Source organism: Papaver somniferum, chromosome 11 (assembly GCF_003573695.1).
Source record: "Papaver somniferum cultivar HN1 chromosome 11, ASM357369v1, whole genome shotgun sequence".
In the NCBI taxonomy this organism is placed as follows: Eukaryota; Viridiplantae; Streptophyta; class Magnoliopsida; order Ranunculales; family Papaveraceae; genus Papaver; species Papaver somniferum.
In genome coordinates this window covers 37,101,182-37,124,521 of record NC_039368.1, presented here as the reverse complement: position 1 = coordinate 37,124,521, position 23,340 = coordinate 37,101,182, and the positions used below count along the sequence as shown (strand labels likewise).

At 35.6% G+C, this 23,340-nt stretch overlaps 3 protein-coding genes across 3 annotated transcripts; 1 reads left to right on the top strand and 2 right to left on the bottom strand.

The window, feature by feature from the left end:
* Positions 1 to 1,010: 1,010 nt before the first annotated feature.
* Positions 1,011 to 2,157, top strand: LOC113323355 (inactive protein RESTRICTED TEV MOVEMENT 2-like). The gene is made up of 2 exons (XM_026571646.1): positions 1,011 to 1,206; positions 1,546 to 2,157. Exons 1-2 carry the CDS (start codon positions 1,098 to 1,100, stop codon positions 2,082 to 2,084), a joined length of 648 nt encoding a protein of 215 aa, XP_026427431.1. The 5' UTR covers positions 1,011 to 1,097; the 3' UTR covers positions 2,085 to 2,157.
* Positions 2,158 to 2,167: 10 nt separating this feature from the next.
* LOC113323356 (stellacyanin-like) lies at positions 2,168 to 2,913 on the bottom strand. Its single transcript, XM_026571647.1, has 2 exons — positions 2,745 to 2,913; positions 2,168 to 2,654 (listed from the first exon to the last, which is right to left on the bottom strand). Exons 1-2 carry the CDS (start codon positions 2,911 to 2,913, stop codon positions 2,338 to 2,340), a joined length of 486 nt encoding a protein of 161 aa, XP_026427432.1. The 3' UTR covers positions 2,168 to 2,337.
* Positions 2,914 to 16,283: 13,370 nt separating this feature from the next.
* On the bottom strand, positions 16,284 to 17,084 carry LOC113324316. Its single transcript, XM_026572634.1, has one exon. It carries the CDS (start codon positions 17,082 to 17,084, stop codon positions 16,284 to 16,286), a length of 801 nt encoding a protein of 266 aa, XP_026428419.1.
* Positions 17,085 to 23,340: the final 6,256 nt, after the last annotated feature.

Genomic DNA, 23,340 nt, shown 5'->3' with positions numbered 1-23,340 from the left:
GTTTTTTTCATCTAGTGTTGAAACAGTCTATCATCTCCTTAATTGTTTTCTTGTGGTTTGTGGTGTTTGGGCTTATTTTTTAAAGCCCTCTGGCATAAATAACGCGTTATTGTATTCGGTGTGTGACACTATTACTAGATTAAAAGGGTTAAATCTGTTGGAACAAGGTAATCGATTTTGTAGAAAATCATCGGCTGCTATTATGTGGGTTATTTGGCTGCTAGAAATACCAAGGTCTTTGCAGCTAAAGAGATTAAAGTCCCTTGCATTATCAGACATTAAGATTCGAACGTTTGAGGGTGCTTCATGCTTTGGTGGTATTATTACCTTTTTCATGCTTTGGTGGTATTATTACCGTCTTCTGTATAGTGGGTTGAGACCAATTTTTGTTAGACCATTGTAATGTTAGGGAGATATTTTGTTCGTCATTTCTGATTTTGTAGGTTCTTTTTTTTGTTTAAAGGTGGTGCTGTTTTCACCTTCTCTATGTACCCTTTTTCTTGGGTTTTATTATATTTTCTTTATCGAGCAAAAAATAAATAAACCTTAACTAGAACACAAAATTGGGGATACATGGATTAATTGAGGGATATATGCCGGCATGGTTTTTTGGTACTACCGGCATGGTCGATGGATCGTCGGCATATATCCCCAATTAATTGTTCCTTAATTATGTATTTTTTTTTCCATTTCAATTTACAATTATTCCAAAATAAGCATTGTTAATCGTACTTTGTTAGAGAATTAGATTACCCTAACTTTATACAAAATCTAGAATAGTGTAACCACACATTTTTAAGAGAGAATATTTACTTTGCCCATTGGCATAGATGTTCACCCTATGCATTCATGACTTGCATGGGAAACCTAATGAAACAAACAACACATAACCCATAGAAACCAAACACGAATAAATCTCTTTTCAAAGCAAACCCAAAGAAAAGAAAACCTTTAAAAAGAGATGAAATGTGTAGTATATAAACTAACTCATAAGAGACTACTCGTCATCCATTCATTCAAACATCTTCTCATTGTAACGACTAGCAAAAAAGGAAAGAAAGAAATCAAGTTCAGAGGGCTTTCATAATTTACTCATCATGGACAACAAATTTCAAGCTAACTTCACACGTTCTTATGAAGATTTCGAGCCTGTATTCAACTGGGTCAGAGAAGAAGGACTAGACACACTTGTGCTTCATCTTCCTGGTAACTATAATCAATAACAATCACCATATTTTCCATCTGTTCTGTTTGTGTTTTTTCTGCATAAGTTTTGGATACACCAGTGAAATGAGAATCTTTTTCTCAGGGTATCATAGGTTTAGGGTATAATCATATTACAAGTTACAACAAAGAGTGTGCAAAATGATCATCTTTCCAATCATATTTCTTTGCCTGTACCAGACACTTACTAATGGCTTAAAACTGAAAGGTCGTGCATTTGCAATATGCAATCTGTCGGCTTTTATGCCCTATAGGCGACAACATATCAGACCTTAAGATACAATGTACGTAAATGATCTTATTAGATTTTACTTTGTGCAGGTTTTAAAAAGGAACAACTTCGAGTACAAGTAGATTCTCAGGGTAACATGAAGATCTCAGGAGAAAGACCCTTGGAAGAAAAAAGATGGAGTCGATTCCGCAAAGATTTCCAAGTACCAACCAGCTGCGATGTAAATGAAATCCACGCAAAATACATCGGTGGGCTTCTCTACGTGAAGTTCCCAAAGAATATCACTCAAGTCACACCACACGATCAATCTGCATTTTCACCGCAACAAACTGCCAATGGTGAAAAATATGCTGATGAAAAAAGACCCGCTAAAGATCAAGTAACGAGCAGCGGTAACATGAATAATGGTGGGAGAATTAGCGGAACCTCCACTGGTCAAAATAATGGCAATGGCGGGGTTTGTAATTTAGCGATGCATAAAAATCCAGTTGGATTTTTTGGGACGTTGAATAAGCATAGGAGATTGGTTTTAGGGGTGACCGTGGTGGCGACGGCAATGGTGGCTATTGGTGTTTACGTTGCTTGTAGACTCTCTTCATCTTTTGGAGAAGATGCAAATGTGAACTAATCAAGCCTTGTAATTTAATTTGCATGATTTTATAAATTGAAAAATAATACTAATAAAAGTGAATTTTAATTCATTTTGCGTATTAAAGCTATAAATCATAAAATTTCAAACAACAAATTACAATCCGCAAGGACCTTTATTTTCCTTATAAACACTCAAAATAAAACATAATACTAGAATAATTGAAATGACAAAGAATCACACCATAATTAGTAACCCGCGATGAGAACCATTTGGTAAGGCTTTCGATCAATCAAACCATCACAAACATGGCGCCAATAGCAACCATAGCGATGAAAACCATTTGATATCCGGAAGCTAAGATCCCATTGGCCGAACTCCACGGTGCAGGTTGTGGAGCGGCGCCATCTTGGACAGTGATGAATAGCTTTTGTCCGCCAGCACAATGTTGTTTTATACCACAGATGTACCATTTTCTTCCTGAGGTGGCAAGGGTAATTACATCATTTCCGGTGGCGAGAGCTAAGGTTGGATCTGGTTTAATGCACTCTTTGAATCCAGTTCCATTGACTTTGAGAACATTGTGAGATCCAGCCTCATACTTAAATACTGCAACAACAAAAAAGAATTATTAGTTTTTCTAGTTTAAGTGAAAAAAAATGTAATGTAAAGAAGTTAATAACGTTTCTAATAAATTACATAAGGTATCTCCGACATAGAATTGTTTATCTTTAGCCCATGCAGCATAATCGAAACCGTTTTTCCAGCCACTGTCATCGCCGACTGTGTAATCAGTAGCCGACGCAATGGAAGGAAGGATAATCGCAACGATAGCGAGGGTAATGAAAAATTGCTTGTTAGAAGCCATGATAACAAATTAATGAATGTGGCAAAATCTCAAAGAATGTGGTAAACTGAGTAGCTTGTTTGAATTCAAAGATTGGAATTGAGGAGTAGATAGTTTGTTGTGATTTAAGTTACACTAATGTTTGACGTATTTATAGTTAACCTTTGACACTGATATTATCTAAACTCGGCAATAATCATCAAGAACCGGCCATAGTCGGCAGATACCAAGTTCCAAATGCGTTCTTAGGCTGCTCCGTGGCTATACATGTCTTGTAATTATCACATTCAAGGTATAAAAGGTTAATTAATTAGTCTCCGGAGTATGATTAATAGATAATGGTTAAAATTGGATTATTTGCTAATCTTGTTGTGAGTCTTGTGACTGTCTACGAAATTGGGGACTACGGATACTTTGATAATTGTTAATTAACGTCGTTTATGAGATTAAATCAATGCTCAACCTTGTTTCCTCGCCTGCACATTTAGTTATTTTTTGGTTATGCATACTTCTTTGTAGTAGAAGATGGTTTGGGGGATCTGAAAACATCTCCAGGACAACAATCTAACCCTATTCGGTTAAAAGACTGGTTTAACTTTCTTTACCGAGCTAAACAAAAATCTAAAATATTTTACGGAAAATGGGCTATTTGTCCAAATATTTTTAAAACATGGTTCAAATGGACGAGTAAAAATTAGTATGGACGAAATGGACACTAAAAAAATAGCAAGGATGAAACTGGATTCATCCTGAGTTAAACTTAAAAAATAGTAAGGATGAAACTGGATGCATCCTGATGTAAATTAAAAATAAGAAAAAATATTTAAAAATGATTAGGATGAAACTGTTTACATCCTGGCTATTTTTACATTTTTGTCCATTTATTACTATAGCAGATATAGTTGGTTCTTAACTTTCTCTAATAGCACCTGCATGCTGATTATTTTCTCTTGAACTTGTGAACGAAACACGGGAGGTATACTGATAAGTTTTTCCATATGGTGAGGTAGAGATTAAATTTTTGTCCATTATGGTTTAAAAGTGAAACTGGTTCAAAAAGTTTGTAAGGACATATGCTAGGTTCACTTTCAAATGGAGCATTGTTGGGTAAATATCATCAACAACACCCTAGCTATATATGTGGCGGTGTCGGGCATAGACTTATGGTGTCTAAGAGCTAGAGAGAAAAAATGAAATATATTGAATAAAATCAGATAACTCTCAGAGAGAGTAGTACAAAGATATTTATGCAAAAGTATCTGACAGAGACAGTCGGTCATAGTTGTAAAGACAGTTACAGGACTCAATCTAATAACACTCTATACCCTGATAAAGGCACCTCCTGTCTATAACAAAAAACAGATATACACATTTTCTATCAATTACTCTTATACTCCCCCTCAAGCTTAGTATGAGTAAAATACATAAGGTTCGAAACAAGAGTTACAAATAAATATGGAGCCAAACCCTTTGTAAAGACATCAGCGGGTTGAAGAAGAGAAGGCACAAATCTGATAATAAAAAAACTTGGACTAAACTAAGTCTTTGATGAAGTGATAATCTATTTCAATATGTTTATTTCTAGCATGAAAATCTGGATTACATGCTAGACTACTTGCACTAGGATTATCATAGAAAAGAGTAAAAGGCACAGAAGAAGAAATACCTAACTCCTTGAGAAAATAAGACAACCAAAACATCTCAGAAGAAGTATTCGCAAGAGGTTTATATTCTGCTTCAGCTGAAGATCTTGATACTGTTGGTTGCTTCTTAGACGTCCAAGAAATAAGAGAAAAGCCCAAGAAAATGGCATACCAGAAGTACTCCTCCTTGAATCAGGACAACCATCCCAATTTGAATCTGAATATGTTGTCACTGTAGAAAGAAGATCCTAGAACAATACCAGACACTAAGCTTCCTTTAAGAAATCTCAAAATTCTTTTGACTAACTGTAAATGAGTAGTGCTAGGCTGTGCATAAATTGAGAAACATAGCTAACAACAAAAGCTATATCTGGTCTAGTCATTGTAAGATACTGCAGTACCCCAACAAGACTTCTATAATGGAGAGGGTTTTGTAAGAGATCACAATCAAACGCATAACACCTTGGACTCGTAACAACTGGAGTGCTACATGGCTTGCAATAAACCATGTCAGCTTTTTCCAATAACTCCAAACAATACTTCTTTTGAGTGAGCAGCATGGATTTAGTATGATAATTTCTGTCAACCTCAATGCCTAAGAAATAATGTAGAGGTCCTAGCTAAATTTTTCATTTTAAATTTTTCATTCAAAGCAGTAATAAGGGACGTAAGTAGAATACCTGAACTTCAAGTCAAGATGATATCATCAACATACAACAGTAAGTACATGACACCCTTGTCAGACTTATAGATAAAATAATGAATGACAAACTTTGACCGAATAAGAAAACCACGGAATCATTGAAACCAAGATCTGGGTACTTGTTTCAATACATACAAAGACTTTTTAAAATGGCATACATAATCCTCTTTGCCTGCAACCTGAAACCCTGATGGTTGTTCCATAAAAACACATTCATTTAACTAACCATGCAAGAATGCATTTGACACATCCAATTGTTGAATATGACAAACTTTGAGGCTGCAATGGTAAGTATGGTATAATAGTAGGTGCTTTGACAACTGGACTAAAAGTATCAATGTAATCAACTCCATCCAACGGATTATATACTTTTTCAACCAACCTACGTAACTTGAGCTTTTACACCCACTTACAACCCAAAACATTCATGTGTTTGTGATATTTCACTAAATCCCAAGTGTCAGCATCTCTTAAAGCTTGACATTCTTCTTGCATTGATCCTACTTATTTAAGATTCTTCATAGCCTGCTTAAAAGTTTTGGGTTTTGTTGGTTGAAGCAAAGAACCTAAAGTTGTAGGCACAAGATGCTTTACAACATTGTTAGTTACAAAATCAGGTAATAACTTTGGTTCTCTAATACCAGATTGAGATCTATTAACGGGAGCAGATGAAGGGATCATATTTGGTGCATGGGAACTGAGTTGTTCACTTGAATGGGAAGATAGAAAATGAGTTGAGGAGAGAGTTGAAGGTGAGTCAAAACTAGATTTTTGAGCATCGGTGAAAGGCTACATATGAGATGGAGTAAGATTAGAAGGACTTACATATATGGAGAAAGGAAAGAATTGCTCATCAAAAATGACATGTCTAGATGTATAAATTTTCTCTATGGACATTTCACAAGATCTGTAGCCTCTATTATAACCAATGAAAGTAAACAATAAAGATTCAGGAGATAATTTTTCTTTTCTATAATCTCCTAAATATGGATAGAAAGCTGAACCAAAGACTTTAAGTGAAGTAAAGTCAGTAAGCTTACGAAATAAAACTTCAAATGGAGATTGAAAGTTTAAAATTTTGGTAGGTAATCTGTTGATAAAAAAGTAGTTGTGTGAAAAGCATCATACCAACATTGTTTAGGTAGATGAGCTTGAAAAAGAAGAGTAAGACCTACCTTGGTAATATGTCTATATTTCCTCTCAGCTAAACCATTTTGTTGAGAGGTATGTGGACAAAACAATCTGAGAATAATGCCAGAAGAGTCTAAAAAATTGTTTAAAAGGAACTTTTGTCAGTTCATAAGCATTGTCACATTGAAAGGAAACAATATTGGTGGCCAGAATATTTTCATTTATTTGTTTGAAATGTTGAAAAGATATAAGAGCATCGGGATTAGATTTCAGAGGATAAATCCAATGATATCTGTTGAAGTCATCAATAAAGACAATATAATACTTGAATCCTAACAAATACACTTTACGGGAAGGTCCCCACACATCACAGTGAATAATCTTAAGAGGAGTAGTTGTGATTCTAGAAGACAAACTAAAAGGAAATCTCTTGCTCTTTCCTAACTGACAAGAATTACAAATGGATTGTGAAGACATAAGACCAGAAAGCTTTATTGACTCAACTGAATGAAGTTTGTGTAAAATGGCATCAGCAGGATGACCAAGTCGGTTGTGCCAGATAAGTTAAAAGCAGTGATGGAGACATGAAAACATGAAGCTGATGAAGGATAAGATAAACAGATAGCATACAAGTTGTTGAAAATAGAATCCTTAGCTAGTACATGTTTTGTAACAACATCCTTAATCAGATAACCCCGATCATGTAACTCAAAAAAAGCAATGATTATCCTTTGTAAACTTAGTAATGGAAAGTAAATTATCTTTTAAAGTATGGATGTGTAACACCTTTTGCATCCTAAAAGTCTTACTTGGAAAAAACAAAGTAACATCATCAACCTTAGATATAAGTAGTAACTCACCATTTTCTATCATGACATTTGAAGAACCAGTGTATGTGTTAGAGCATTTCTCGGTCGAACTCGCATGCGTTGCTCTCTCAAGCATATTTGTCAATGTTAGTGATCAAAACTATAAGTCTTTATTTCTAGTCTATTATAGGTAAGTCTCAGACTAGGATAGAAAGTGTAGTTGAGCTCAAGGACTTCATGGCGATTCATCATACAAGAAGAAGAACTACTCAAGGAACCGGTTGAACTTCTCGACAAAAAGGTATGTGAAGACTTGAACTTATCTGTCACTCAAAAGTCTATCTACTATATCTCCTACTTCTTGAGACAAAAAGTCGTATGCTATATATAGACTTAGATTATACACATTTGGTATTTCGAGCCGAGTATACCTCGTCTATCTATATCTCAAAATATGTGTTGGTAAGCGTTTCGCTTCGACCATGTTTATCTTTACCTAGTGACGAAAGTCATGATATGTTTCAATCACTTTGAAAATTGCTTTGACGAGAAATTGTGTAACAACTATATAACGTCCTCTAAGAATGTTTCAATGGTTGGAATGAGAGTTTAGATTACATAACCAATGATAGACATAATTATCGTTGTGGAAACACATATGTGCATAAGTTCTATCCCTTGAACCAAAGTTTGTGAACTTTGTTGATCAAGAGAAACCGGAAGAATGGCTTGTTGCCAAGTCCGCCAACTCAGTCCGCGATCTGCCGAACTTCTCATCCCGAGAAATTATGATGGAGTTGACAAACTTGTTGTGTGAGTACCAGTCCGCGAACTCAGTCTGCGAACCGGCGGAAAGTCTTTGCCGAGATTTTCTGCTGGAGTTTGTAAACTCTTCCCAGTTGCTTAAATCCGCGAACCTAGTGTGCAAACTTAAGAAGGTTATATATCTAAAGATGATTTCTGAACTTAAACTTATAAAGACTAAGGAATGCAATTTGCAAACCGTGGCTATAAAGTTCATGAACCGATTCGAGTGAATCAAATCATCTTTGCTTTAATTGTGTCTTATATAGTACATAAGATTTCCTTGCAATAGAACAACTCTCTAACTAGTTCAATTGAGTCATTTGAACTAGTCATGGTGAAGAAGAATATGGTTGGTATGAAATGCTCATATGGTTAACCTTTTGGTTAACTATTGTTGAACTAACAAATGTACACGTTTGGGTATGGTTAACAAACCTATAGGCGTGCATTTCATTTGTGTATAACAAGCTAAGTTTTCAATCTAACGGTTGAGAAATATTAGCTTGAATCTAAATCAGTTTTTCATCTAACGGGGTATATTGTCTGCTTTGTGACCAAGGTGAAACCCTGATTTGAAAGACTATATAAAGGAGACATCTAGTATTGTGCAAAACTAATTCCCACACCTCACGTGTGATACTAGTTTGCGTGCTAGAGTCGTTTCTCCTTAACCTTTTGTTTTCTTCTTCTAAAACTAGGTTAACTAGTTCAAGACTTCATTGGGATTGTGAAGCCAGACCGATATTACTTTTATCGTAGTTGTGTGATCTGATCTTGCATCTTCTATCGTACGAGTACAATCAGATTGATTGGATTAAGATTAATATCTCCGATAGGCAAGATATAAAAAGTAGTAACAAACATCTTCGTCTCATTATTTTTGATTCCGCAACATCTTGTTTCGCTACCATACGATTAAGATTGTTGTGAGATGATTGATTTATCTAGGCTGTTCTTCGGGAATATAAGATCGGATTTTCAATTGGTTCCTGTTCACCTTGATTATTATCAAAGCTTTAGGGTTTCCTGTGGGAGACAGATTGATCCTTTGATAGACTTGTCTGTGTGAGACATATTTGTTTATTGTCAAAGCCTGCGATTTTGGGTCGTAGCAACTCTTAGTTGTGGGTGAGATCAGCTAAGGGAATCAAGTGTGCAATATCCTGCTGGGATCAGAGGCATAGGGAGTACAACTGTTAGAGCATTGCTCGGTCGAACTCGCATGCGTTTCTATCTCAAGCATGTTTGTCAATGTTAGTGATCAAAACTATAAGTCTTCATTTCTAGTCTACTATATCTAAGTCTCGTACTAGGATAGAAAGTGTAGTTGAGCTCAAGGATTTCATGGAGATTCATTATACAAGAAGAAGAACTACTCAAGGAACTGGTGGAACCTCCCAACAAAAAGGTATGTGAAGACTTGAACTTATCTGTCACTCAAAAGTCTATCTACTATATCTCCTACTTATAAAGAAGGTTAAATATCTGAAGATTAGCGAACTTAAGAAGGTTAAATATCTGAAGATGATTTATGAACTTAAACTTATAAAGACTAAGGAATGCAAATTGCAAACCATGGCTATAAAGTTCATGAACCGATTCAAGTGAATCAAATCATCTTTGCTTCAATTGTGTCTTGTGTACTACATAAGATTTCCTTGCAATTGAACAACTCTCTAACTAGTTCATTTGTGTCACTTGAACTAGTTATAGTGAAGAAGAATATGGGTTGTATGAAATGCTCATGTGGATAACCTTTTGGTTAACTATTGTTGAACCAACAATGTACACGTTTGGGTACGGTTAACAAACCTAGAAGCGTACATTTCATTTGTGTATTACAAGCTAAGTTTTCTATCTAACGGTTGAGAAATATTAGCTTGAATCTAAATCAGGTTTTCATCTAACGGTGGATATTGTTTGCTTTGTGACCAAGGCGAACCCTGATTTGAAAGACTATATAAGGGGACATCTAGCAACTCTGCAAAACTAATCCCCACACCTCACGTGTGATACTAGTTTGCGTGCTAGAGTAGTTTCTCCTTTAACCTTTGGTTTTCTTCTTCTAAAACCAGGTTAATGACTTAAAGACTTCATTGGGATTGTGAAGCCAGACCGATACTACTTTTATCGTAGTTGTGTGATCTTATCTTGCATCTTCTATCGTACGAGTACAATCAGATTGATTGGCTTGAGATTAATATCTCCGATAGGCAAGATATAAAAAGTAGTCACAAACATCTTTGTCTTATTGTTTGTGATTCCGCAACATCTTGTTTCGCTACCATACGATTAAGATTATTGTGAGGTGATTGATTTATCTAGGCTGTTCTTCGGGAATATAAGACCGGATTATCAATTGGTTCCTGTTCACCTTGATTATTATCAAAAGACGGAACAAAAACTTTAGGATTTTTCTGTGGGAGACAAATTGATCCTTTGATAGACTTGTCTGTGTGAGACAGATTTGTTTATTGTTAAAGCCTGCGATTTTGCGTCGTAACAACTCTTAGTTGTGGGTGAGATCAGCTAAGGGAATCAAGTGCGCAGTATCCTGCTGGGATCAGACGCGTAGGGATTACAACTGTACCTTGGATCAGTAGGAGACTGATTGGGGTTCAACTACAGTCCAGTCCGAAGTTAGCTTGGAGTAGGTTATTGTCTGTAGCGGCTTAATACAGTGTGTGTTCAATATGGACTAGGTCCCGGGGTTTTTCTGCATTTGCGGTTTCCTCGTTAACAAAATTTCTGATATTTTTGTTATTTCAGTTTCCGCATTATATTGTTTTATCTTTATAATTGAAATAATACAGGTTGTGTGTTAGATCATCAAGAGTAATCCAACCTTTGGTTGTTGGTTGTCATTGATAGATCCTTGGATATTGGTCTTTGGTACCATCCAAGTTATTCCTTTTGTTTGATTAAAGACTCGTTGATTTCTATTAGCTCGAGTAAACCAAAACAAGAGAGAGATATTAACTCCTTGAGATACTTTTACCTAGATTGAGTCTGACTTTCTAGTTGATTCTCTAGAAAGTATTTCTAAGTTAGTCCATACAGATTGCTAAGCGAAATATTGGGTGGTGTTATTAGACCCCCGATTTTTCAATTGGTATCAGAGCAGGCAAAAACGTTCAAGACCTCAAAAGTCTGTGTTTGTAGCGATCTGACTCTATGGACAGAGGTGTTATCTCTATTAACGTACCACCAGTCTTCGATGGGTCTAATTACTTATGGTGGAAAATTGTTATGCGATCTTTTCTTCAAGAACGTGATTTTCAATCGTGGGTATATGTTGTTAATGGCTATGATGCTCCCGTTGTGGCAGTTGGAGATGTAAACGTTCCCAAGAATATTGGTTAATATAATCCTGCCGAGATACTTGTTGCAAAGCAAAACTCTGACGGTTTGAATGCCATCATACATGCCATTACCCCAAATCTTCAGCACCATGTGTCAAATTGCACTAGGTTTAAAGATGCTTGGGATAGCTTAGAAACCGTATTTGAAGGTAACTCCAGTGAAAAGGAAGCTAGGCTTCAAAACCTTAATTCAGATTGGGAGAACCTTCGTATGGCAATTCTTAGATCACAAAGTGTCTGAAATTGTTAATGCATCTTTTGCATTGGGTAAGACTATTCCTGAAAAGGACATTGTGATGAAAATTCTTAGATCGCTGCCATCCAGATATGAGTCTAAGAAGCATGCCATCGTTGAGGGAAATAACCTTGATAATCTTTCCAGAATACATTGGTTGGAAAGCTAAAGATATTTGATCATGAGCATACATCCAAAATTGGAAAGGATGTTGCCTTTAAAGCACAGAAGAACACTAAGTTACTTGATAAAAGTAAAAGTGTTTATGTCTTTGAGGATTATCAGTCTGAGGGTGATTTTTCGGATGAAGATCTTGATAAATCAGTCTCCTTGTCACAAGACAGTTTAGGGATCTTCAATTGAAGAGAAGTACACGGTTTTCAAGAGACAAACCTATGTCGTCAGATAAACCTCACAATCGTGTTCCTCCTAAAAACAGGGATGCTGACGAGGCTGATGATGAGGATATGCCACAGTTCTTTAAGTGTAAAGGTATTGGTCATTTTGCAAATGAGTGCCCAAATCGTAGAAAATACACTGGGAACAAAGGTCTTGATATAACACTTGATGAGATGTCTGAGATATATGATTCTGATGAAGATAGGAAATCAAGTGTTGGTCTTCTATGTGAAAACATTAATTTTGATAATTGTATCAATACATATATCAACCTTGATGGTTTCGGTGAAGAAGAGAATTCAATCAAGCTGGAAGAATCAATTGACCCATCCTTTGGAAACTCTGGTTGAAATGCTTCATGATCTACTACATGTTTGGTTGCTTTCACACCACAGATGCCTGAATACTATCCAAGTTTGACGTGCTCGTTTTGTTATCAGAAGGGTCATGAACTATCAAGATATTACAAGTACAAACATCAAGTAAGGCACGCCAACAAACTTCAACGAAGATCAAATCGATTGGAAAGGAAGCTTAAACTTGCTCAGAAGACTGCTGAGGTATGTAGGATTTTATCTTCGTCTAATAAGTTGGTTTCCAAAGACAAAATAAGACCAATAGAGAAGAAGGTATGGTCAAATCGCTTTGATAGACAGAAGTCTGAGGATTCCTCTCAAGAGGAAAATGGTGGACAAATTGTTGTTCACCACAGCACAAATTAATTGTGTTATATGGTAAATCTTGTCTCATGTGCCTGATCAAAAAGAGATAAGATTGTGTACCGCTCAAGCTTTAGGAAAAGTTTTTTTAGTTTTTTTTTTCCTGTTTATCAAATAAAGTAAAGGGTTACTATCGACAATTCTACTCTTTATAGGGTTTAGAATTGGGCGTCCACGAACCTGTTTAAAAGTTGTGAACCCTACATTCCTTTTTCCTCTCTGATATCTTTTATATCTTAAGACTGCCTAATGAGATTGTGAATTCCACTCACAAAAAACCAGTTGTTTATAACTGTTCTTTAAGCATCATGTCTTTGGATGAAAAATATGTCAATATGATTGTTAATCCATCGATAAAGGAAAAATATAAATCTCCAGTAACTCCTTCCTTGAAAAGAAAGAGGAGGAATACAAGAAAGCCAAAGGCTGTCCCTTCTAACTCTCAGAAGTTTTCCGATGTTCTTGATGAGTTGAAGTAAGTAAGAAAGGATATTAGTGAAATAAAGTCTTTCGTTTTAATATCTTTGGAAATTCAGAAGGCCCTAGTTCGACATCATCAGCCAGACGGTTTGTTGGTATTGACTTCTTCCTCCACGAACCTTATAGTCCAATGGCTGTTGACGACAATGAGTTCGGGAATGATAAGGAATTTCTCAAAGATATTGTTGCCTAGTATGTCTTCTTTTTGGTTTAGTTGGAAGAATAACTAGTGCTTGAATAGCATTGATTGTGACTACACATAGCTATTATATTTTTCATCTTCTTGTTCTTATTAAGGTTTATTGGTATTAAATTTTAAAAATATTTGGAGGATGATGGTTTGCAGTATTTAATCTTTATGATTTTTTATATTGTAATTTGTTATGGGGTATTGGTGTTTACGTCCGTGAACTATGTTGTCCCATATTTTGTCAAAAGTACAGTCGTTCATGATCGGTATTCATGTATTGATTTAAGGATGAATAGACTTTTGACATATACAAAATTTAAGCCTATATTGTCAATTCTTTGATGGAAGATAGGTTAAAATCTTTTGTGTTCAAGGATTATGTCTATTAAAAATCGTTATGCAAATAGTGATGGAAGATAGAATGAATCCTTGTGTATTCCACAGTATTGATCTTCACTGATCCATATTTTATGTAATACTATGAGGCTCCGTAATGTGTCTTATGTTGAGCACGATACAACCAAGTTGATTATTTTTTATTAGCTTTGTTGGTTGTTCCGTAAGGTACTTTATGTTGAGCATTCTTGAACTAAATTAATCATCTTGTTTGGTTATTTAGTTATTGCTCCATAAGTATTTTTATGTCGAGCAAAACAAATGACAATTAAATTGATTACTTTTGTAATTAGTTTGATTGTGTATTCCAATTAGATTAATTATGGGCTATCTTATAATCAATCTAGTTGAGTATTTTTATACTCCGTAAGATACCTCTTATGTTTAGTATATGAACCACTATACTATTCATTTTCTGATGGGTATGTTAGTCGTATGCTCCGTAAGTTCTCTTATGTCGAGCAGAATCAATTAAGTTGATCACTTTTGTGTTTAATTTGATTGCGTATTCCGATTAAAAAATCATGGGTTTACTTGTGATTAATTTGATTGAGTTTTTGGATGTAAAAAATCATTCTCATGGTTTTTGGTGTCCAATAAAAATCCTTCTTTTCTTTTGAAATTAAGGTCGCTCTTGTTGTTGCCTTGGGAATGACATCAAATGGGGGAGATTTCTTTTGAACTCGCGCTTAATGGTCATATCTTGAGGGGTGTGCGGCTGTGGAATTTTAAAGGGGTTATCTTGTATCTTTTAAACTCCTTGATGAATGCTATTAGCTTCGGCTATATGATTGCATCTAAATTAGATGGTATGTATTTATTCTTTTAGTCATAAAATGTCTCTTACGGAAATTTCATTATGATCCCGTTCTTGTACCTTTGCCAATTTTATTGACAAAAAGGGGAAGAATTAATATGTTGTTCACATTACAAATACATATGGTTTTCGGATCATTGTGTAAGGGGGAGTGGATTCCATGTGAGATGGAGTATTGACTAAGGGGGAGTGATACATATCACCATAGTATTATTGTTGAAGTTGTGATATAATTGGACTTTGACACTATGTAATAATACTATGACACTGTATAACAATGATCGAGACCGATGTTTTCTCATTGTTATAGCTATGGATCTTCAACAACGGTGATGCTAAAGTTACAACCTTTGGGATCATTGGAGTACTTGGAAGTGACGAAGATTTCGAGGAATGTTGAAGATTAGACATGTGGAATAGGAGCTACTAAAGTTTCTTTATTTTTTTTGTATTCCATATGTATTGATATTTTTGTCACTAAAATTGACAAAAGGGGAGATTGTTAGAGCATTGCTCGGTCGAACTCGCATTCGTTGCTATCTCAAGCATGTTTGTCAATGTTAGTGATCAAAACTATAAGTCTTGATTTCTAGTCTACTATATCTAAGTCTCGGACTATGATAGAAAGTGTAGTTGAGCTCAAGGACTTCATGACGATTCATCATACAAGAAGAAGAACTACTCAATGAACCGGTGGAACTTCTCGACAGAAAGGTATGTGAAGACTTGAACTTATCTTTCACTCAAAAGTCTATATACTATATCTACTCTATCTCCTACTTCTTGATACAAAAAGTCGTATGCTATATATAGACTTAGATTATACACATTTGGTATTTCGAGCCGAGTATACCTCGCCTATCTGTATCTCAAAATATGTGTTGGTAAGAGTTTCGCTTCGACCATGTTTATCTTTACCTAGTGACGAAAGTCATGATATGTTTCAATCACTTTGAAAATTGCTTTGACGAGAAATGGTGTGACGATTATATAACGTCCTCTAAGAATGTTTCAATGGTTGGAATGAGAGTTTAGATTTCATAACCAATGATGGACATAAGTATCGTTGTGGAAACACATATGTGCATAAGTCCTATCCATTGAACCAAAGTTTGCGAACTTTGTTGATCAAGATAAACCGGAAGAATGGCTTGTTTCCAAGTCCGCGAACTCAGTTCACGAACCGGCGGAAAGTCTTTGCCGAGATTTTCTGCTGGAGTTTGTAAACTCTGCCCGGTTGCTTAAGTCGGCGAACCTAGTGTGCGAACTTAAGAAGGTTATATATCTGAAGATGATTTTTGAACTTAAACTTATAAAGACTAATGAATGCAATTTACAAACCGTGGCTATAAAGTTGATCAACCGATTCGAGTGAATCAAATCATCTTTACTTCAATTGTGTCTTGTGTAGTACATAAGATTTCCTTACAATTGAACAACTCTCTAACTAGTTCAATTGAGTCATTTGAACTAGTTATGGTGAAGAAGAATATGGTTGGTATGAAATGCTCATATGGCTAACCTTTTGGTTAATTATCGTTGAACCAACAAATGTACACGTTTGGGTACGGTTATTTTTTTTTTCTCGGTCAAATAAAATTAAAAAGCGAAAAAATGTGCAGGGATTAGGCCCCCCTAATGACTAGATGTGAGGCCATTCACAGGAAAACCTATTTGAAGCGATAATAAACCCTTCCATGCTATTCCACAGACGGAATAAAGCTTGTCCCACCCTCATAAAACTCAAATAAATCCTCAGCCAGCAAACATGCTTGCTTGGCTGAGACATCAGCTGAAAAATTAACTTCTCTATAGCTATGAATATAACGAATATTGTTGTAAAAAGACTTCGCAAGTTTCCACTTCTGCACCAGCTGCCACGGCAGATCACCCTTTTGAAAAGCTTGAATACAACTCATCGAATCAGAACGAACGCAGATACTCCGCATATTCCATCTCTTGGCCAACATCGCACCATAAATAATTGCATAAACTTCAGCATAGTAATTGGTTTGCCAACCAAGACCAACACAAAGAACACCAAGCACTTCTGAGTTTGCATCACGAAAAACAACACCAGAACCTGCTTGGCCTGGATTTTCGAAAGACGCACCATCACAACAGATCATGATTTCATCTTGATTAGGAGGAGTCCAACTAACTTCAATTGGAGTAGATGTTTTGCAAGATCTATGTCGCACCTTGAAATAGCTCAAAATGCGCAGATCCTCTAAATTATTATACATATGACCCTTCATTCTAATTGAGTTATCACGAATTACCTGATAAACTCTCCCTTTAAAACAAAGCCACTGAACTGCCATATCTTCAAAATAAGACTTATTGCGTAACTTCCATAATTCCGTGACAATTGCAAGATTTGCAACAAGCCATAAGTCCTTAATCATTCTGCTACAACCCTTAGTAGCCTTGTACGAATCCAACATATCTTCATTAGGTTGCAGCTTGAAAATACCAGCCGCCCAAGCCCAGATCCTCATATCAACTCGGCAATCCCAAGTGATGTGGCTAAGAGTTTCTCAACTTTTCCTACAAAAGCGGCACATAGTAGGGATGCTCCTACCAGTCTTCTTAATAATATTGTCTCACTAGCACAACATTGCTTGGCCAAAAAAGGTTGTGCATCCTACGTTTGGGTACGGTTAACAAACCTAGAAGCGTGCATTTCATTTGTGTATAACAAGCTAAGTTTTTGGTCTAACGGTTGAGAAATATTAGCTTGAATCTAAATCAGGTTTTCATCTAACGGTGGATCTTTGTGACCAAGGAGAAACCCTGATTTGAAAGACTATATAAAGGAGACATCTAGTATTATGCAAAACGAATTCCCACACCTCACGTGTGATACTAGTTTGCGTGCTAGAGTCGTTTCTCCTTTAACCTTTGGTTTTCTTCTTCTAAAACCAGGTTAACGACTTAAAGACTTCATTGGGATTGTGAAGCCAGACCGATACTACATTTATCGTAGTTGTGTGATCTAATCTTGCATCTTCTATCTTACGAGTACAATCAGATTGATTGGCTTGAGATTAATATCTCCGATAGGCAAGATATAAAAAGTAATCACAAACATCTTCGTTTCATTGTTTGTGATTCCGGAACATCTTGTTTCGCTACCATACGATTAATATTGTTGTGAGGTGATTGATTTATCTAAGTTGTTCTTTGGGAATATAAGACCGGATTATCAATTGGTTCATGTTCACCTTGATTATTATCAAAAGACGAAACAAAAACTTTAGGGTTTTCTGTAGGAGACAGATTGATCCTTTGATAGACTTGTCTGTGTAAGACAGATTTGTTTATTGTCAAAGCCTGCGATTTTGGGTCGTATAAACTCTTAGTTGTGGGTGAGATCATCTAAGGGAATCAAGTGCGCAGTATCCTGCTGGGATCAGAGGCGTAGGGAGTACAACTATACCTTGGATCAGTGGGAGACTGATTGGGGTTCAACTACAGTCCAGTCCGAAGTTAGATTGGAGTAGGCTAGTGTCTGTAGCGGCTTAATACAGTGTGTGTTCAATCTGGACTAGGTCTCGGGGTTTTTCTGCATTTGCGGTTTCCTCGTTAACAAAATTTCTGGTGTCTGTGTTATTTCAGTTTCTGCATTATATTGTTTTATCTTTATAATTGAAATAATACAGGTTGTGCGTTAGATCATCAATTAGAGTAATCCACCCTTTGGTTGTTAATTGTCATTGATTGATCCTTGGATATTGGTCTTTGGTACCATCCAAGTTATTCCTTTTATTTGATTAGTACTCGTAGTTTCTGTTTGAGGAAATCAAATCAAGAAAGAGAGATATAAACTCGTTGATGTACTTTTAATTGATCGAGTTTTGTTGATTCTCTTAAAAGTATATTCGAGTTTTTCCATACAGATTGGTAAGCGAAATATTGGGTGGTGTTGTTAGACCCCCGCTTTTTCAGTATGAAGCAGTGTTAGACAAGAGTATATCATCATTGGTCATGTGATTAGTAGCACTTGAGTATGGAATCCACTAAGTAGAAGTTGGTAAGAAGAAGTTTCTTCAGAGACAGGATTCAATTCAATACTTGCAAAAGCTCTTTGCCTTAACTAATATAATTCATACCAGGATGATACCTATAATAACATCTGCTAGCAGAATGCCCTGTTCTCCTGCATATATATCTGACATTCGACAGTAGACCAACCAAAAGCTCCTGAATTATAACCTGAACTACCTAAAGAAGTACCAGAATTATTGCCAGAATGTCCCACCAGAACCACCAGAAGAACTACCACTGCAGATCCGGAACCAGGAGAACATTGTTCTTGAAATTACTCTTATTTTTGTTATGATTATTCTTCTTCCCATTTTCACCACCACCAGAGTTGGTATTCTTGCTAAACATAGCTGAAGCATTCTGATTATTAAATATACCTGACATTTATGAATCTTGATCTTTTAGCCATTGCTAGTGACTAATTAATCTAGCTTTAATTTCAGCAAACGTGAAAGAAACCTCACGATTTTGTGCAGAGATTGCAAAATTATTGTAATCACGACCAATACCATTAAGAATATGCATGATAATATCATATTTACTCACTTTTCCATTAATAGCCGCAAGATTATCAGTTATTGACTTAATTTGTTGTAGATACTCCTCAACAGAACAATTTCCCCTGCGAATTAAATGAGTTGGTTGCGAAGCATTGATTTTAGAGAAGAAAATTGAGTAGTAAATGTTGTCAATATATTCCTAAATTTCATGAGTTATATTAAAACCGAGAACGTCACCTGAGACAGATTGTGTAAACGTATTAACGTATCTTTCAAACAGCTTGAGACAAACGATCTACTTTTTGTTAGAGCATTTCTCGGTTGAACCCACCAAGCGTTGGTATGTCAAGTTTGGTTCTCATATTTAAGTATCATGCGAAGCTTGTATATAAATAATACTCTAATGGATAGACATGATCATAATAGTGTGGTCATGGTATTAAGGAAATACATTATGAAGTATAACGCTTATCTTTTGAACTTCGTAGATACGCCATCGACATAATCTTGTGTATAGTTTTATGATTATGTGTATGGGTTTATGGTGAAGATTTCATCCTAGAAAACAATGTTTCACATTTGTTTAAAGGAAGTTGATTCGTGAACTTGTTCCATGAGTTGAAAGGGAAATTAATAGGTATGTTGATCCGGCTATTCATTGCATATTCTTTGGATGACCAATATGTGTGAGTTGATAGAAACGATCTTGACTCAGGTTATGTATCATTGTATAACCGATCACAATACCTAGACTTATGATTTGGTATGACCCGTTCTGGTAATTGGTGTAACGATCCTAAGTAATCACAATGAGATGATATGATCGATCCTTATAATTGGTGTGACCGATTCTGGTAATTGGTGTGACCGATCATAAGAGATTGTGTGGCCTATTCTTGTAATTGGTATGACCGATCCTAGTGACTGGTATGATCGATCATAAATAGGTACCATGTTTAGGTAGAACTATCCATATGATTGGTATAACCGATCTGAACCCATGAGTGTGACTTTGTAGGACCAATCACAACTAACCGTTGTGACTTGGTATGACCGATCACATAGTAATCTTGGAATTTTGGTAGAACCAATTCTAAACTTATTTGGAAGTGTGGTAGAACCGATTCCAAGATGCAAATCCGTTTTTTCATGGATTACATATTTTCTTCATGAACTTGTGTAGTTTCGGAATTAGGATTTGCTATATAAAGATAACAACATATTTTGAACATGAGCATTAATTATTTTCATTTATTTTTGAAATATATTCCTTGGTACTCAAGGTGATCCTGTATCGAAATAAATTGAGAATATTTTAATTAAGGTTTTTGGTTTTATATGCTTTAATTAACATCAATTTATGCATAGTTCTAGAGAATAAAAATCAGTAATGTAAATTTACTAATTGGAGATTTTGTATGAGAGATTTCAGAAAATATTGGACAACATTTATTGGAATTAGGAAAACCGAATTTGGAAATTCCTTGGTGTCCAAACAATCTTGGTCTATAAATACCTAAGTTTTCATTTCTAACAAACCATCCTAAGAGCCATACAAACTTCATTTCTTGTTGTTTCTGGTGGAGCCGTCTAATCGGATAGGAAAGTATCCTAATTAGGTGAAATCTCTTACGGCCGCTCGTTTAAAGACTTATGTGGATCAAGAAGCTCTACGAGTACCGTTGGTGGGAAACTAGATAATTGCATTGTTATTATAGTTTTCTATTTTTGATTTGATTGACTAACGTTTGTTGGAACTTTGATTGCACCTAGTTTGTTTATTCTTGAGAACCTTGTCTTATGATATAAGGCTCACTCAAACTAGATCAAAGTATCGACGGGATTTTTAAAACTGTTGTTAGATCTAAAGACATCTTGTGATAATCCATTGTTAACAGACTCCGTTTTGCGTTTGATTGATCACAATAGGATTCAAGTGTTATTGTGCGGGTATTTGAAGGAAATAGAAGATTTGAAGACGAAGAAGAATTCTTATTTGTTTTCGTATCTTGTGGATTTAGTGCATAAACCTTGATCGGTTGGGATCCAAATAGAATCAGTTTATCTTTGATAGATCTATTGATTAGGTGCGCGAGTTCAGCAACTCTCTATAGTTTCTCTTTGAGATCTATATCGATTGAGTGCGAATCTAAACTTAATTATTTCGATAGTCATTGGATAGATTGATCTAACCAGATAAAGGAGATTATTAGATTAAACATAAGAGCCTTTGTCAACGACTCATTAATATATTCTAACAAGATTGATTAGAGTGGTTACTAAACATATTCTTCCTTTGTTGTTTGGAATACGATCCAAAAGTCTTGCTATTCACGTGCGTGACTCTAGAAGTCGAAGGCGCGGGGATACTGAGGGAACTAAGTAGCTAGGGGCATTCTGCTTGGTCTCAACTATACAAAGTTGGTGTTTGATTTTTTATAGCAACTTAATTCTGAGAGTATCCAAAACTGGACTAGGTCCCAGAGTTTTTCTGCATTTGCGGTTTCTTCGCTAACAAAACCTTGTTGTGTCTTTTACGTTGTTTTCTGAATTATAATTGTTATTAAAATTAAGTAAAATACACAAGTACGTTAACTTTGTAATACTTAATATTGATCCTATAGAGTTTCGATTATTTCCGAACCTATTATCAAGTAAAGACTTTGTTGTCGTATCGTCTCTATTTTGTTTCCATAGTCAATCACACAAGTGATCTTTTTGTTGTATTATCTCGATCTCGTATCCATAGACGATCACACGAAGTGCGAACCGAATTGTTGTATAGTCTCGACTCTGTCCATAGACGATCACATTCGGTAGAGGACTTATAGGTTGATAAACAAAATATTGCGGTGTATTTGGGTACCCTCGTTTTTGCACCTTTCTCCAATAGATCCAAGATGGATTTTGAACTTGAGCACCATCCACCATGATTTGACGAGGTGGTTCTTGAATAATACCATCAACATATTCAAATAGATCGACAAAAATCAACACTGATTCGAACTGATCCTTCCACAATAAGAAATTAGTATGATCCAACTTCAATGAATTTATAATATTGGTAAACAGAAGACAAAAATTATAGAGATCTTGAGTAGATCCATCATCAGGATCATCATTTTGATGTCTAGAGGAAATTGAAACACGATTGGCAGGTTTTGGAGGCATACTGCTGTCAAGAAACTCAAAAATCAGAAAACAAAAAGATCAAGAACTCAAGAACTGTGAATCTTGAAAGAAACAAGATCAAGAATTAGATCGAATTAGATGAAATTTTACAAAGATATTGAAAGTATGCAATAATTTGATCAAATATCAAATTTGAGATATGAAAAGATCTGATTGAATATATGTTTTGCAACATTGAAGGATCTAACCTAATCTGATACCATCTAAGATAATCAGAGCTAGAGAAAAAAAATGAAATGTATTGAATAAAATCAGGTAACTCTTAGAGAGAGTAGTACAACGATATATACAAAAGCATCTGACAAAAACAGTCTGTCATAGCTGTAAAGACAGTTACATGACTTAATCTAATAACACTAGTTTATACCCTAATAAGGGCACCTCTTGTGTATAACAGAAAACAGAAATATACATTTACTATCAGTTACTCTTATATGGTGTGCATGATCAAATTTGGCATTTTTATACGCTTGTTTCCATCCATTGCGCTTGTATATAATCTTCACCATGGTTGATTAAACTGACTGCCATAGTCGCGTTGCAGCTTTGACCAGGGACGAACCCAAGTTTTATCTTTTCAAAAAATTGATCGGGCTAAAGGTAACGGCGTTGCTCAAAAATGTGGAACTTTAATATTTTTCCATTGATGGACTAGAGGGTTACCCGGGCTAAAGCCCGGGTTAGCCCTCTCATAGGTCTGTCCGTGGCTATGACGTTCAGAGGAGTTGACAAATCAAAAATGACTTAAATTTCAAGAAAAATACCGCATAAGAGAGGAATCGGGACCTATTTTATCCATTGCCTATCCAAATGCTTGAGTTATTAAAATATGACCGTTCATTTCTCTCATGGGATTTTCCTCGGTGACATTGGGTGTCAATGCAGACTCGTTGTTTACAAATACTAATTTAGCTTTTCTCATAAGTAACTTCACATTGTAGTTGAATAGGCAACGATGAAACAATACATAATTGCTATTCTCTTGCTCACTTGGGGACAAAGGCATGGGGTGCAT